Genomic DNA, 15,544 nt, shown 5'->3' with positions numbered 1-15,544 from the left:
TTTCGTTCACTTCAGAGGATTGACAGGCTCTGGGTTATCGAAACGTAATGGCATTATTAACTACGAAGCTTTCGAGTAAACTCGCCTCTGTTTAGTGGGCTGTTAGTGTGGGGGGAAAAGAGGAGGCCATTAGCAGTTAGCTAACTCAGCTCTGTTTAGTGGGCTGTTAGTGTGGGGGGAAAAGAGGAGGCCATTAGCAGTTAGCTAACTCAGCTCTGTTTAGTGGGCTGTTAGTGTGGGGGGAAAGAGGAGGCCATTAGCAGTTAGCTAACTCAGCTCTGTTTAGTGGGCTGTTAGTGTGGGGGAAAAGAGGAGGCCATTAGCAGTTAGCTAACTCAGCTCTGTTTAGTGGGCTGTTAGTGTGGGGGAAAAGAGGAGGCCATTAGCAGTTAGCTAACTCAGCTCTGTTTAGTGGGCTGTTAGTGTGTGTATGGGGGGGGGGATATGACGCAATTATCAGTTCACTAAATGTAAACAAACATTGTTCCTCTTTTTGTATTGCAGTCTGTGACGAGCACAAGGAGTTCAAAGACATGAAACTGTTCTATCGCTTCAGGAAAGACGACGGGACGTTTCCACTGGACAACGAAGCCAAGGTCTTCATGAGGGGACAACGGATATATGAAAAGTAGGTTATCAATTCAATGAACCCAGAGTGGCTTTTTGTTCTGTTGATGGGAGGGAGAAATGTTATCCAGGGGGAAAAACCAAGTAAAAAGCTTTCTCATTACAGCGAGTTCTTACTTGTTATATACAATCAATTAAATATGTTCTGAACAGTATTATTTTTAGGGTGTAGGCATCCTGTTTGTGTTGTTGTTACCAGTCTAGTACATGGTGTTGTTCAGCAGGCAGGCGAGAGTGGTTAGAGTCTAATAGTTTCCATAGAAACCCCCTCCTCAACCAGATAGATCTCGTTCAGTCACTCTGCCAGCTACAGTCATCTCTCTGTCTCTCTGTCTCTCTCTGTCTCTCTCTCTGTCTTTGTCTGGTACAGACAACTAGCTATGAAGGATAAATACTGTAGTTTTGGTGCAGGTACAGACAACTAGCACAAAAATAATAGTGCGATTATTATCAAAACAATTAGATATAATATTTCATCAAATGAATAATATCACTAAATCAAACCCCAGTCGCCAAGGGGATGAGTGGTCTGAAGTTGGCTGCATTACTGCCAGACCAGACTCCAGGACATTAGCAAGGGGGATGAGTTGGCTGCATTACTGCTAGACCAGACTCCAGGACATTAGCAGACAGAACATTCTAGCAGCATAGCAACATGCTGTTTGATTTGATATGCAATTTGTAGTTGGACCGTATCAAATGTAATTCATTCAGGGGGGTTTCTATGGAATGGACCTTCCCTGGTCTCTTTGTTGTGTGTGTGTGTTTGTGTGACCAGGTAGACCAGTTGAGAACAAGTTCTCATTTACAACTGCGACCTGGCCAAGGTAAAGCAAAGCAGTGCGACACAAACAACAACACAGAGTTACACATAAACAAACATACAGTCAATAACACAATATAAACAGTCTATATACAGTGTGTGCAAATGTAGTAAGGTTAGGGAGGTAAGGCAATAAATAGGCCATATAGGCAAAATAATTACAATTTAGCAATTAACACTGGAGTGATAGATGTGCAGATGATGATGTGCAAGTAGAGATACTGGGGTGCAAAAGAGCAAAAGGTAAATGCTTTGTTACAATGTGTTAACTGCCAACTTAAATACTCCACTCATGACAGAGACAGTATGTTGAAATTCACCCTCAGGCATCTTGTATTGGCTGCTACTACCTAACTTACTACGCAGTAAGAATGCAAGTGTCTCTCTCTTAGTTTTTTCTTTATTTAAGGCTAGCCCCTCTCCTGTCTGCTCAGGCTGGCCTCCCTGCCCCCTCTCCTCAGGCTGGCCTCCCTGCCCCCTCTGTCTGCTCGGGCTGGCCTCCCTGCCCCCTCTGTCTGCTCGGGCTGGCCTCCCTGCCCCCTCTGTCTGCTCGGGCTGGCCTCCCTGCCCCCTCTGTCTGCTCGGGCTGGCCTCCCTGCCCCCTCTGTCTGCTCGGGCTGGCCTCCCTGCCCCCTCTGTCTGCTCGGGCTGGCCTCCCTGCCCCCTCTGTCTGCTCGGGCTGGCCTCCCTGCCCCCTCTGCTCGGGCTGGCCTCCCTGCCCCCTCTGCTCGGGCTGGCCTCCCTGCCCCCTCTCCTCGGGCTGGCCTCCCTGCCCCCTCTCCTCGGGCTGGCCTCCTTGCCCCCTCTCCTCGGGCTGGCCTCCCTGCCCCCTCTCCTCGGGCTGGCCTCCCTGCCCCCTCTGCTCGGGCTGGCCTCCCTGCCCCCTCTCCTCGGGCTGGCCTCCCTGCCCCCTCTGCTCGGGCTGGCCTCCCTGCCCCCTCTGCTCGGGCTGGCCTCCCTGCCCCCTCTGCTCGGGCTGGCCTCCCTGCCCCCTCTCCTCGGGCTGGCCTCCCTGCCCCCTCTCCTCGGGCTGGCCTCCCTGCCCCCTCTCCTCGGGCTGGCCTCCCTGCCCCCTCTCCTTATGATGGTGCTGTGCTTTCATTACATTTTCAATTCAGATTGAATTTCACTAGGACATCATGACGTCCACCATTATGTTGTAAATTACACTTGTTATTGTAGTTTTACACGCCTGCAGAATGTAGGTCTAGTGCCTCTCTAGTTCGGTAATACTCTGTGACTGTGTCTTGTGTTGTAGCGATCTGCCAGCTCCACAGCAACCTTCTTTGTGCCAGCTCCTGCTCCAGCCCCTGTGGTGGTTGAGCCAGCCTCCCCCTGAGGTGTGTGTGTGTGTGTGTGTGTGTGTGTGTGTGTGTGTGTGTGTGTGTGTGTGTGTGTGTGTGTGTGTGTGTGTGTGTGTGTGTGTGGTAACAGGAAGACAGGCAGGGCCAGTGTTAGGGTGTATTTATGTAGTCACCATGGTGGAGGGACACGCAGCCTGGTTTAGTGGAAGTATGCAGGCTACACCTCATCAGACTAGAGACTCAAACAAGCACAGCTACAAACAAACTACCTGTGTGTGTCCTGGAATCCCAGGCCAAGTTCCCAGTACAGGAAGAGCTGTTGTATGGTTGTGCACAGTCTCGAAACAACTGGGGGGGGGGGGGAGTCAACAGGGACAATCTCAAGGCAATATTTAACCTCATGGTTTGACTATTGTCCTCCTGCCTGACCAACCAGAGTGAAGATAAACTCCAGTTCCTGGTTGTCTGGGCCTGTAGTGTTTAGAGGGGGATGAAGGAACCCTTTTTTTTAGAGAATCAACAAAGCGAACCTTTCCTTCTCACAACGAGCAGGGTGGCCTCGGCCCTGAACCCAGACCTGTGTGGTGTTAATGGTGGCGACTGCGTCCTCGTTCCTCCTTCACAAGCAGTTCAACCATAATGATTCCACTTGTCTCGTTTCAAATCAAATCAAATCAAATGTATTTATATAGCCCTTCGTACATCAGCTGATATCTCAAAGTGCTGTACAGAAACCCAGACTAAAACCCCAAACAGCAAGCAATGCAGGTGTAGAAGCACGGTGGCTCGGAAAAACTCCCTAGAAAGGCCAAAACCTAGGAAGAAACCTAGAGAGGAACCAGGCTATGAGGGGTGGCCAGTCCTCTTCTGGCTGTGCCGGGTGGAGATTATAACAGAACATGACCAAGATGTTCAAATGTTCATAAATGACCAGCATGGTCAAATAATAACAAGGCAGAACAGTTGAAACTGGAGCAGCAGCACAGTCAGGTGGACCGGGGACAGCAAGGAGTCATCATGTCAGGTAGTCCTGGGGCACGGTCCTAGGGCTCAGGTCCTCCGAGAGAGAGAAAGAAAGAGAGAATTAGAGAGAGCATATGTGGGGTGGCCCATCCTCTTCTGGCATTTGAAGGAGTTGTGACGTCTATAGTGGTGATTAGACACGGGGAAGTCTACAGTGGTGATTAGACACGGAAGTCTACAGTGGTGATTAGACACGGAAGTCTACAGTGGTGATTAGACACGGAAGTCTACAGTGGTGATTAGACACGGAAGTCTACAGTGGTGATTAGACACGGAAGTCTACAGTGGTGATTAGACACGGAAGTCTACAGTGGTGATTAGACACGGAAGTCTACAGTGGTGATTAGACACGGAAGTCTACAGTGGTGATTAGACACGGAAGTCTACAGTGGTGATTAGACACGGAAGTCTACAGTGGTGATTAGACACGGGGGAAGTCTACAGTGGTGATTAGACACGGGGGAAGTCTACAGTGGTGATTAGACACGGGAAGTCTACAGTGGTGATTAGACACGGGGGAAGTCTACAGTGGTGATTAGACACGGGGGAAGTCTACAGTGGTGATTAGACACGGGGGAAGTCTACAGTGGTGATTAGACACGGGGGAAGTCTACAGTGGTGATTAGACACGGGGGAAGTCTACAGTGGTGATTAGACACGGGGGAAGTCTACAGTGGTGATTAGACACGGGGGAAGTCTACAGTGGTGATTAGACACGGAAGTCTACAGTGGTGATTAGACACGGAAGTCTACAGTGGTGATTAGACACGGAAGTCTACAGTGGTGATTAGACACGGAAGTCTACAGTGGTGATTAGACACGGAAGTCTACAGTGGTGATTAGACACGGAAGTCTACAGTGGTGATTAGACACGGAAGTCTACAGTGGTGATTAGACACGGAAGTCTACAGTGGTGATTAGACACGGAAGTCTACAGTGGTGATTAGACACGGAAGTCTACAGTGGTGATTAGACACGGAAGTCTACAGTGGTGATTAGACACGGAAGTCTACAGTGGTGATTAGACACGGAAGTCTACAGTGGTGATTAGACACGGAAGTCTACAGTGGTGATTAGACACGGAAGTCTACAGTGGTGATTAGACACGGAAGTCTACAGTGGTGATTAGACACGGAAGTCTACAGTGGTGATTAGACACGGAAGTCTACAGTGGTGATTAGACACGGAAGTCTACAGTGGTGATTAGACACGGAAGTCTACAGTGGTGATTAGACACGGAAGTCTACAGTGGTGATTAGACACGGAAGTCTACAGTGGTGATTAGACACGGAAGTCTACAGTGGTGATTAGACACGGAAGTCTACAGTGGTGATTAGACACGGAAGTCTACAGTGGTGATTAGACACGGAAGTCTACAGTGGTGATTAGACACGGAAGTCTACAGTGGTGATTAGACACGGAAGTCTACAGTGGTGATTAGACACGGAAGTCTACAGTGGTGATTAGACACGGAAGTCTACAGTGGTGATTAGACACGGAAGTCTACAGTGGTGATTAGACACGGAAGTCTACAGTGGTGATTAGACACGGAAGTCTACAGTGGTGATTAGACACGGAAGTCTACAGTGGTGATTAGACACGGAAGTCTACAGTGGTGATTAGACACGGAAGTCTACAGTGGTGATTAGACACGGAAGTCTACAGTGGTGATTAGACACGGAAGTCTACAGTGGTGATTAGACACGGAAGTCTACAGTGGTGATTAGACACGGAAGTCTACAGTGGTGATTAGACACGGAAGTCTACAGTGGTGATTAGACACGGAAGTCTACAGTGGTGATTAGACACGGAAGTCTACAGTGGTGATTAGACACGGAAGTCTACAGTGGTGATTAGACACGGAAGTCTACAGTGGTGATTAGACACGGAAGTCTACAGTGGTGATTAGACACGGAAGTCTACAGTGGTGATTAGACACGGAAGTCTACAGTGGTGATTAGACACGGAAGTCTACAGTGGTGATTAGACACGGAAGTCTACAGTGGTGATTAGACACGGAAGTCTACAGTGGTGATTAGACACGGAAGTCTACAGTGGTGATTAGACACGGAAGTCTACAGTGGTGATTAGACACGGAAGTCTACAGTGGTGATTAGACACGGAAGTCTACAGTGGTGATTAGACACGGAAGTCTACAGTGGTGATTAGACACGGAAGTCTACAGTGGTGATTAGACACGGAAGTCTACAGTGGTGATTAGACACGGAAGTCTACAGTGGTGATTAGACACGGAAGTCTACAGTGGTGATTAGACACGGAAGTCTACAGTGGTGATTAGACACGGAAGTCTACAGTGGTGATTAGACACGGAAGTCTACAGTGGTGATTAGACACGGAAGTCTACAGTGGTGATTAGACACGGGGGAAGTCTACAGTGGTGATTAGACACGGGGGAAGTCTACAGTGGTGATTAGACACGGGGGAAGTCTACAGTGGTGATTAGACACGGGGGAAGTCTACAGTGTATACATAACATCCCACAGTGTAAGACCCCCTCTGCCTACAGCGATCAGGACTCCTGTCCCCGGCGTTGTCCTGTATTCATGTATCCTGTTATGTGTTGTCTCATGGCCACGGCTGTCTAACTGCCCGCTTGGGGTCAATACAGTGTATTGAACAGAACGGAACAGAATGGAGGGGAATTGAATGTGGACAGGCTTTTCTGTGGACCATTCAGTAGTGTAATCCTGCTGTGCCCTGATTTTAGTTTTCTATCTTGGTACCAGCCGGGTCAAACGCTGCTTCTACTTAGTGTTCTGTTGATAAGAAATACAAATAATTGTTTTGAAGGATGGAGCTCAGACCGTGACGTGATTCAGGCACTCGTTTTCCCTTTTTAATATATACGGCACACGTTTTGTTTCCCTAACCGTCGGTCTAAGTCGATAATGATTTATATATTCTGTGTTAATGATTCTTAGAAATAACTTGAGACTTAAGTCTATCTTTGTGAATTATTACTATTATCATAAACTCAAAGATGAACAACGGCGTTCATTTTGAACAACAGGTTTGAAACTTCTTACAAACACTGTTCAAGAAATCATAAACAATGCGAAGGCTTTTAATACAAACTAATGCTAGTATGAATCCTCCCACACACTGCTGATCTGCAGTGATTGGACCAGAGCCAGTTGGGCTAGCAGGACTAAAGCTGACAGTCTGCCAGTCACAGGAGACCGTGTTGGCACCCTAAACAGCACCCTATCCCCTACACAGTGCACTACTTCTGACCAGAGCTCTAAGGGCCCTAGATAGGAATACACCCGAGTGACCAAAACATTAGGAACACCTGCTCTTTCCATGACGGACTGACCAGGTGAATCCAGGTGAAAGATATGATCCCTTATTGATGTCACTATGTTAAATCCACTTCAATCAGTGTAGATGAAGGGGAGGAGACGGGTTAAAGAAGGGTTTTTAAGATACTTGAGACATGGATTGTGTGTCATTCAGAGGGTGAAAGGGCAAGACGAAAGATTAAAGTTCCTTTGAACAGGGAGTGGTAGTAGGTACCAGGCACGTCAAGAACTGCAACGCTTATTACACTCAACAGTTTCCTTTCTCTATCAAGAATGGGCCACCACCCAAATGACATCCAGGCCGCTTGACACAACTGTGGGAAGCATTGGAGTCAACATGGAGTGCTTTCGACACCTTGTAGAGTCCCGTGCCCCGAATCATTGAGGCTCTGGTTCTGATGGCAAAAGGGGATGCAACTCAATACTAGGAAGGTGTTCCTAATGTTTTGCACACTTGGTGTAGGTTGTCATTTGGGATGCAGAGTGTATGTAGGATGGAACAGGTTAAGTTCAGGACGTCCATTACCATGTGGTGGCTGTGGTAGCTTAACAGCAGAGCACGTTTACTGTACATTAAAGGACAACTACGCCACTTTTAACACGTGGCTTGGTATTGCCAAGTATTTGGTGACCTACACAGGTTTTAGTGTAATTTAATGATTTCATGTCTGTCGATTTAGTTTAGTGGTGAGCAAGACCGGAAAGTGCTTCTCTGTGACGTTGTCGAGTAGGATGACAACGTCACAGAGAAGAGATGACGACTACAGGAAATGATTTACAGCGACCGATATGACCCGTCTGTAGTTGTCTGATCATCCATCAAATCAAATGTTATTGGTCACAGACACATGGTTCATCATATTGGACCTCCCTCCTTACCATATGTTGCTCTGCTCGTCTTTGTCTAATAACACCTGGAAGTATTTTAAAATAGACGCTCAACAACCTACACTCTTAGAAAAAAGGGGTTCCTAAAAGGGTTCTTTAGTGACCCCATAGGAGAACCTTTTTTTGGTTCCAGGTAGAACTCTTTTTGGGTTCCATATAGAATTTTCGGTGGAAAGAGTTCTACATGGAACCCAAAAGGGTTCTTACCTGGAACCAAAAAAAGGTTCTCCTATGGGGTCACTAAAGAACCCTTTTAGGAACCCCTTTTTTCTAAGAGTGTAGGTTGTTGAGCGTCTATTTTAAAATACTTCCAGGTGTTATTAGACAAAGACGAGCAGAGAAACATATGGTAAGGAGGGAGGTCCAATATAATGAACCATGTGTCTTGATCTTTCAAAAAATGACAAAAACAAGGAATCGTGCAGAATGGCTAACAAACGATGAAACATCAAATGTGGATCAAATCTTACAGTAGTGGATGTATCCGAACAGCATAACTGGTTCTAAAGTTGCAGAGTTGTCCTTTTTTAATGACTGGCCAGACCTGCCTAGGTGGTTTAGATCAGATGTGGATTCGTGCTGCGTTCCGAAAGGCACACTATTACTTACTTTGGTCAAAAGTAGTGCGCTATATAGGGAATAGGGTGCAATCTGGGATGTGTCCTGGGTGTGTGGGTCAGCTGTCGGCTTGGTAATCTTTCACATGTCAAGACTAAAGTGAGGTTAATGGGTGGGTTAGTTGACTCAGTGAGAAGGTGGTGAAACGTCAGAGAACAGTCAAGCAGTAACATGTACATTATAGTTTTCACTGTCTTTGTCTCAGTGCCAAGCAGTAACATGTACATTATAGTTTTCACTGTCTTTGTCTCAGTGCCAAGCAGTAACATGTACATTATAGTTTTCACTGTCTTTGTCTCAGTGCCAAGCAGTAACATGTACATTATAGTTTTCACTGTCTTTGTCTCAGTGCCAAGCAGTAACATGTACATTATAGTTTTCACTGTCTTTGTCTCCGTGCCAAGCAGTAACATGTACATTATAGTTTTCACTGTCTTTGTCTCAGTGCCAAGCAGTAACATGTACATTATAGTTTTCACTGTCTTTGTCTCAGTGCCAAGCAGTAACATGTACATTATAGTTTTCACTGTCTTTGTCTCAGTGCCAAGCAGTAACATGTACATTATAGTTTTCACTGTCTTTGTCTCAGTGCCAAGCAGTAACATGTACATTATAGTTTTCACTGTCTTTGTCTCAGTGCCAAGCAGTAACATGTACATTATAGTTTTCACTGTCTTTGTCTCAGTGCCAAGCAGTAACATGTACATTATAGTTTTCACTGTCTTTGTCTCAGTGCCAAGCAGTAACATGTACATTATAGTTTTCACTGTCTTTGTCTCAGTGCCAAGCAGTAACATGTACATTATAGTTTTCACTGTCTTTGTCTCAGTGCCAAGCAGTAACATGTACATTATAGTTTTCACTGTCTTTGTCTCAGTGCCAAGCAGTAACATGTACATTATAGTTTTCACTGTCTTTGTCTCAGTGCCAAGCAGTAACATGTACATTATAGTTTTCACTGTCTTTGTCTCAGTGCCAAGCAGTAACATGTACATTATAGTTTTCACTGTCTTTGTCTCAGTGCCAAGCAGTAACATGTACATTATAGTTTTCACTGTCTTTGTCTCAGTGCCAAGCAGTAACATGTACATTATAGTTTTCCCTGCGTTGTTCATACCGTTTATTCCCATAGCTCCACCTGTTTCCACACGGGTTTGATATTTTGTGTGTTTGTGTGTGTGTGTCAAACATGGCATGTGTATTCTGTCTGTTGGGAGTCCACCCTTGTCGTCTTCGGATATATATATTGTACCAGGGTCACTCAGTAGGAGGCTGTTGGGGTTAACTGATATATATATATTATACCAGGGTCACTCAGTAGGAGGCTGCTGGGGTTAACTGATATCTATATTGTACCAGGGTCACTCAGTAGGAGGCTGCTGGGGTTAACTGATATATATATTGTACCAGGGTCACTCAGTAGGAGGCTGCTGGGGTTAACTGATATATATATTGTACCAGGGTCACTCAGTAGGAGGCTGTTGGGGTTAACTGATATATATATATTATACCAGGGTCACTCAGTAGGAGGCTGCTGGGGTTAACTGATATATATATTATACCAGGGTCACTCAGTAGGAGGCTGCTGGGGTTAACTGATATCTATATTGTACCAGGGTCACTCAGTAGGAGGCTGCTGGGGTTAACTGATATATATATTGTACCAGGGTCACTCAGTAGGAGGCTGTTGGGGTTAACTGATATCTATATTGTACCAGGGTCACTCAGTAGGAGGCTGTTGGGGTTAACTGATATATATATTGTACCAGGGTCACTCAGTAGGAGGCTGCTGGGGTTAACTGATATATATATTGTACCAGGGTCACTCAGTAGGAGGCTGTTGGGGTTAACTGATATATATATATTATACCAGGGTCACTCAGTAGGAGGCTGCTGGGGTTAACTGATATATATATTATACCAGGGTCACTCAGTAGGAGGCTGTTGGGGTTAACTGATATCTATATTGTACCAGGGTCACTCAGTAGGAGGCTGTTGGGGTTAACTGATATATATATATTATACCAGGGTCACTCAGTAGGAGGCTGTTGGGGTTAACTGATATATATATTGTACCAGGGTCACTCAGTAGGAGGCTGTTGGGGTTAACTGATATCTATATTGTACCAGGGTCACTCAGTAGGAGGCTGTTGGGGTTAACTGATATATATATATTATACTAGGGTCACTCAGTAGGAGGCTGCTGGGGTTAACTGATATATATATTATACCAGGGTCACTCAGTAGGAGGCTGCTGGGGTTAACTGATATATATATTGTACCAGGGTCACTCAGTAGGAGGCTGCTGGGGTTAACTGATATCTATATTGTACCAGGGTCACTCAGTAGGAGGCTGTTGTGGTTAACTGAACTTGTTGACCTTAAGTCCTAGTGCTCTTCCTGGAAGTTCATCTTTATAAATAGCACAGGGGTGGCCAAGCTACCCTCCTCCTGGGGACATGGGAACTACCCTCCTCCTGGGGACATGGGAACTACCCTCCTCCTGGGGACATGGGAACTACCCTCCTCCTGGGGACATGGGAACTACCCTCCTCCTGGGGACATGGGAACTACCCTCCTCCTGGGGACATGGGAACTACCCTCCTCCTGGGGACATGGGAACTACCCTCCTCCTGGGGACATGGGAACTACCCTCCTCCTGGGGACATGGGAACTACCCTCCTCCTGGGGACATGGGAACTACCCTCCCCTGGGGACATGGGAACTACCCTCCCCCTGGGGACATGGGAACTACCCTCCCCCTGGGGACATGGGAACTACCCTCCCCCTGGGGACATGGGAACTACCCTCCCCCTGGGGACATGGGAGCTACCCTCCCCCTGGGGACATGGGAGCTACCCTCCCCCTGGGGACATGGGAGCTACCCTCCCCTGGGGACATGGGAGCTACCCTCCCCCTGGGGACATGGGAGCTACCCTCCCCCTGGGGACATGGGAGCTACCCTCCTCCTGGGGACATGGGAGCTACCCTCCTCCTGGGGACATGGGAGCTACCCTCCTCCTGGGGACATGGGAGCTACCCTCCTCCTGGGGACATGGGAGCTACCCTCCTCCTGGGGACATGGGAGCTACCCTCCTCCTGGGGACATGGGAGCTACCCTCCTCCTGGGGACATGGGAGCTACCCTCCTCCTGGGGACATGGGAGCTACCCTCCTCCTGGGGACATGGGAGCTACCCATCAGCAAGGTTTTACTTCGTCATTCATTAGCTAAATCAGGTGTGTTATTGGTCGGAGCAAAAGCCTGCACAGATAACTATTTAGATGGAGGTTGATGGGGAAAAGTCTGTTATTGTGTTGAATCAGGATGGAAAACAAAGTACAACTGATTTCCACATCGTATAAAGTAGTCTGTCTAAACCAACAGGTGTTATAAACCTGTCCTTCTCAACACATCGTATAAAGTAGTCTGTCTAAACCAACAGGTGTTATAAACTGTCCTTCTCAACACATCGTATAAAGTAGTTTGTCTAAAACAACAGGTGTGTTATAAACCTGTCCTTTTCAACACATCGTAAATAAAGGTGTTATAAACCTGTCCTTCTCAACACATCAAGTCTGTCTAAACCAACAGGTGTTATAAACCTGTCCTTCTCAACACATCGTATAAAGTTGTCTGTCTAAAACAACAGGTGTTATAAACCTGTCCTTCTCAACACATCGTATAAAGTAGTCTGTCTAAAACAACAGGTGTTATAAACCTGTCCTTCTCAACACATCGTATAAAGTAGTCTGTCTAAAAAAACAACAGGTGTTATAAACCTGTCCTTCTCAACACATCGTATAAAGTAGTCTGTCTAAAACAACAGGTGTTATAAACCTGTCCTTCTCAACACATCGTATAAAGTAGTCTGTCTAAACCAACAGGTGTGTTATAAACCTGTCCTTCTCAACACATCGTATAAAGTAGTCTGTCTAAAACAACAGGTGTTATAAACCTGTCCTTCTCAACACATCGTATAAAGTAGTCTGTCTAAACCAACAGGTGTTATAAACCTGTCCTTCTCAACAGGCTGATGATGAACACGGAGACGTCCATCCTAGCGACTCGGGAAGAAGAGGGTGAGACGTTTGAACGGACGCTGGTGGCCTCTGAGCTCGTTGATTGGCTGCTGGCGGAGGGAGAGATGGCGACCCGAGAGGAGGCGGAGCATCTTGGACGGAGGCTTCTAGAACACGGGATCATGCAGCATGGTGAGTGGAAGGAGCGTTTTCATCCTCGGTCTGATTTTGTTATTTTGATATTTTTGTATTTTTTGAGACATCCCAACTAACATAAGGTCACGGTCAGTACCCCACCTATCACACTGATGAAATGACATATCTCTGAGTCCTGAGTAGGGTTAGTCCTGCCGTTTGGGAACCACTTCCCCAAGCGAATGTAATTATAGGCCATTTTTGAAGAAGCAGTTGTGAAAGCTGAATGCTGTACTTTCTTCTACTCGTCTTCGTCTACTATTTAGCCCTTCCTGGTGTTCACTGATACATAGTAATATGGTCAAACGGTAATTACACAACAATTACCTATCGTGGTAATAACATTTTGCACTGTTGTCAGTTGCTTCGATTGAATTCGATGGCGCTGTCATTTCCAAGTTGACTTTGCTAGGTGAAAGAGGAGACGTGGGAGGGTTGATGTTCACACATGGTGGGCTGTCACATTGGGTCCTCTCTTCCAAAGGGCTGTAAGGATCCTATTTTAGTCAGGGAACACGGCGTCTTCTCTGGTCAGACAGGGATCACTCTGTGATCAAAGGCATGCTGGTATCATCATCACACACTTGGATTGGATCTGTCCTGTTACACACACACACACACACACACACACACACACACACACACACACACACACACACACACACACACACACACACACACACACACACACACACACACACACGTGTATTTTACTATTTTTTTATTTTACCTTTATTTAACTTGTTGAACAAACTTAAAACTAGGAACAGTTGGTTAACTGCCATTCAGAATGACCTTGTCAGTTTGAACTTGCAACCTTTTTGTCCAACGCTCTAACCCTAAACCCTTTGGGACCAAACAATTGATTTCCATTCAAAAGTGTATTTTTGATAACCCTAAATTGTAAACCAAACCCTTAAGCCTAAAACGTCCACACGTGTCCAAATTGTCCTTGTTTTACTGTCCTTGTGAGGATTTCAGTGTCCCTACAAGGATGATAAGACCAGACACGTTTTGGAAGTTTAGCAGAGACTTGTGTTTATTTGGCTCCCAGTATTTCAGATTCACAGAAGATTGAGTTAACTTTGGATATGGTTTTATCTCACGACCAGTTTCATAATTAAACACATTTATCTGCTTGAAACGTGCGCTTCCTGACCCATGATCCTCAAATGACCGGCACAGGGCTCTGGTCAAAACTAGCATAAGGAATAGGGTGCCATTTTATTATGTGCCCTGGTCTGGATCACATGACTGGCTGAAAAGGACTGGTGTTGTCACGGTGACATGACTGTTAGTCTGTTAGTCTCTCTCTCTCTTTCGTCAGAGGTCAGCTGTGGTCTGTTTGCCGAGGTCAGGAGTAGGGAGGAACAGGGTGAAAGTGTTCTTATCAGGCCTGGTGGAATTCATCTCTGTATAGTAACAGGACAGTCATTGTCTTTTAGTCCAGTAGAACAGTGACGAGGTGAATCACATCTCCAATAGGTCCTTCGCTGCGCTAGGAGTTAAAAGCAGGAAGTCACACACCAGTTACTCATGTACAGGGCATGGCCACCTGCATGGCTACAGAGTGAATGTCCCTGAGTCTGAGAGGTGGTTCCACTGGGGGTGGGGGGGGGACGTCATGCCTCTGGTCTCTGGCCAGGGTGTTCCCGGCCGAGATCAGCTGCTCACCTCTGGACAACGGTGTGTGTGATGTGATCCGACAATCATCGACCCAGATACACACACACACACACACACACACACATACAGCACACACAATCATCACACCCAGATACACACACACACACACACACAGCCCACACAATCATCAACCCAGATACACACCCACCGGTAGCATGTGTTGCACACCCGCGCGGCATACCAATGTCACGTGCACACCCACTAGACGCTCTCTGTCCTACTCTCTGTCCTCTACCCAGGCTGCTGCTGGTACTGGGCTTCCTCTGTGTGACAGACAGACTAAAATACAGCAGGAAGTAGAGCTGCTACTGAGCCAGTCAACCTCCTCTTTCTACAGGATCACCTGTCTCTATTACTGAGCCAGTCAACCTCCCCTTTCTACAGGATCACCTGTCTCTATTACTGAGCCAGTCAACCTCTTCTTTCTACAGGATCACCTGTCTCCATTACTGAGCCAGTCAACCTCCCATTTCTACAGGATCACCTGTCTATTACTGAGCCAGTCAACCTCCCCTTTCTACAGGATCACCTGTCTCTATTACTGAGCCATTCAACCTCCCCTTTCTACAGGATCACCTGTCTATTACTGAGCCAGTCAACCTCCTCTTTCTACAGGATCACCTGTCTCCATTACTGAGCCAGTCAACCTCCCCTTTCTACAGGATCACCTGTCTATTACTGAGCCAGTCAACCTCCTCTTTCTACAGGATCACCTGTCTCTATTACTGAGCCAGTCAACCTCCTCTTTCTACAGGATCACCTGTCTCCATTACTGAGCCAGTCAACCTCCTCTTTCTGCAGGATCACCTGTCTCTATTACTGAGCCAGTCAACCTCCTCTTTCTACAGGATCACCTGTCTATTACTGAGCCAGTCAACCTCCCCTTTCTACAGGATCACCTGTCTCTATTACTGAGCCAGTCAACCTCCTCTGCAGAATCAGTCCCATGTACTGTTCACCTTGTCGTCATGGTCACCTTGTCGTCATGGTCACCTTGTCGTCATGGTCTCCCATCCTCGGAGCGGCCCAACCCTGC

At 46.8% G+C, this 15,544-nt stretch overlaps 1 protein-coding gene across 2 annotated transcripts in view; it reads left to right on the top strand.

Moving 5' to 3' along the window:
- LOC124020724 (DEP domain-containing mTOR-interacting protein-like) overlaps window positions 1-15,544 on the top strand; it is an 83,529-nt gene that overhangs the window by 9,029 nt on the left and 58,956 nt on the right. For both annotated transcript variants that reach the window (XM_046335973.1, XM_046335974.1), the window contains exons 5-6: window positions 505-628; window positions 12,638-12,819. In XM_046335973.1, the coding sequence (XP_046191929.1) occupies window positions 505-628; window positions 12,638-12,819 (306 nt within the window). The remainder of the gene's footprint in view (window positions 1-504; window positions 629-12,637; window positions 12,820-15,544) is intronic.

The sequence above is a fragment of the Oncorhynchus gorbuscha genome, unplaced genomic scaffold (genome assembly GCF_021184085.1).
Source record: "Oncorhynchus gorbuscha isolate QuinsamMale2020 ecotype Even-year unplaced genomic scaffold, OgorEven_v1.0 Un_scaffold_889, whole genome shotgun sequence".
In the NCBI taxonomy this organism is placed as follows: Eukaryota; Metazoa; Chordata; class Actinopteri; order Salmoniformes; family Salmonidae; genus Oncorhynchus; species Oncorhynchus gorbuscha.
The sequence above is the reverse complement of the archived record's forward strand: the minus strand, read 5'-3'. Positions and strand labels throughout refer to the sequence as shown.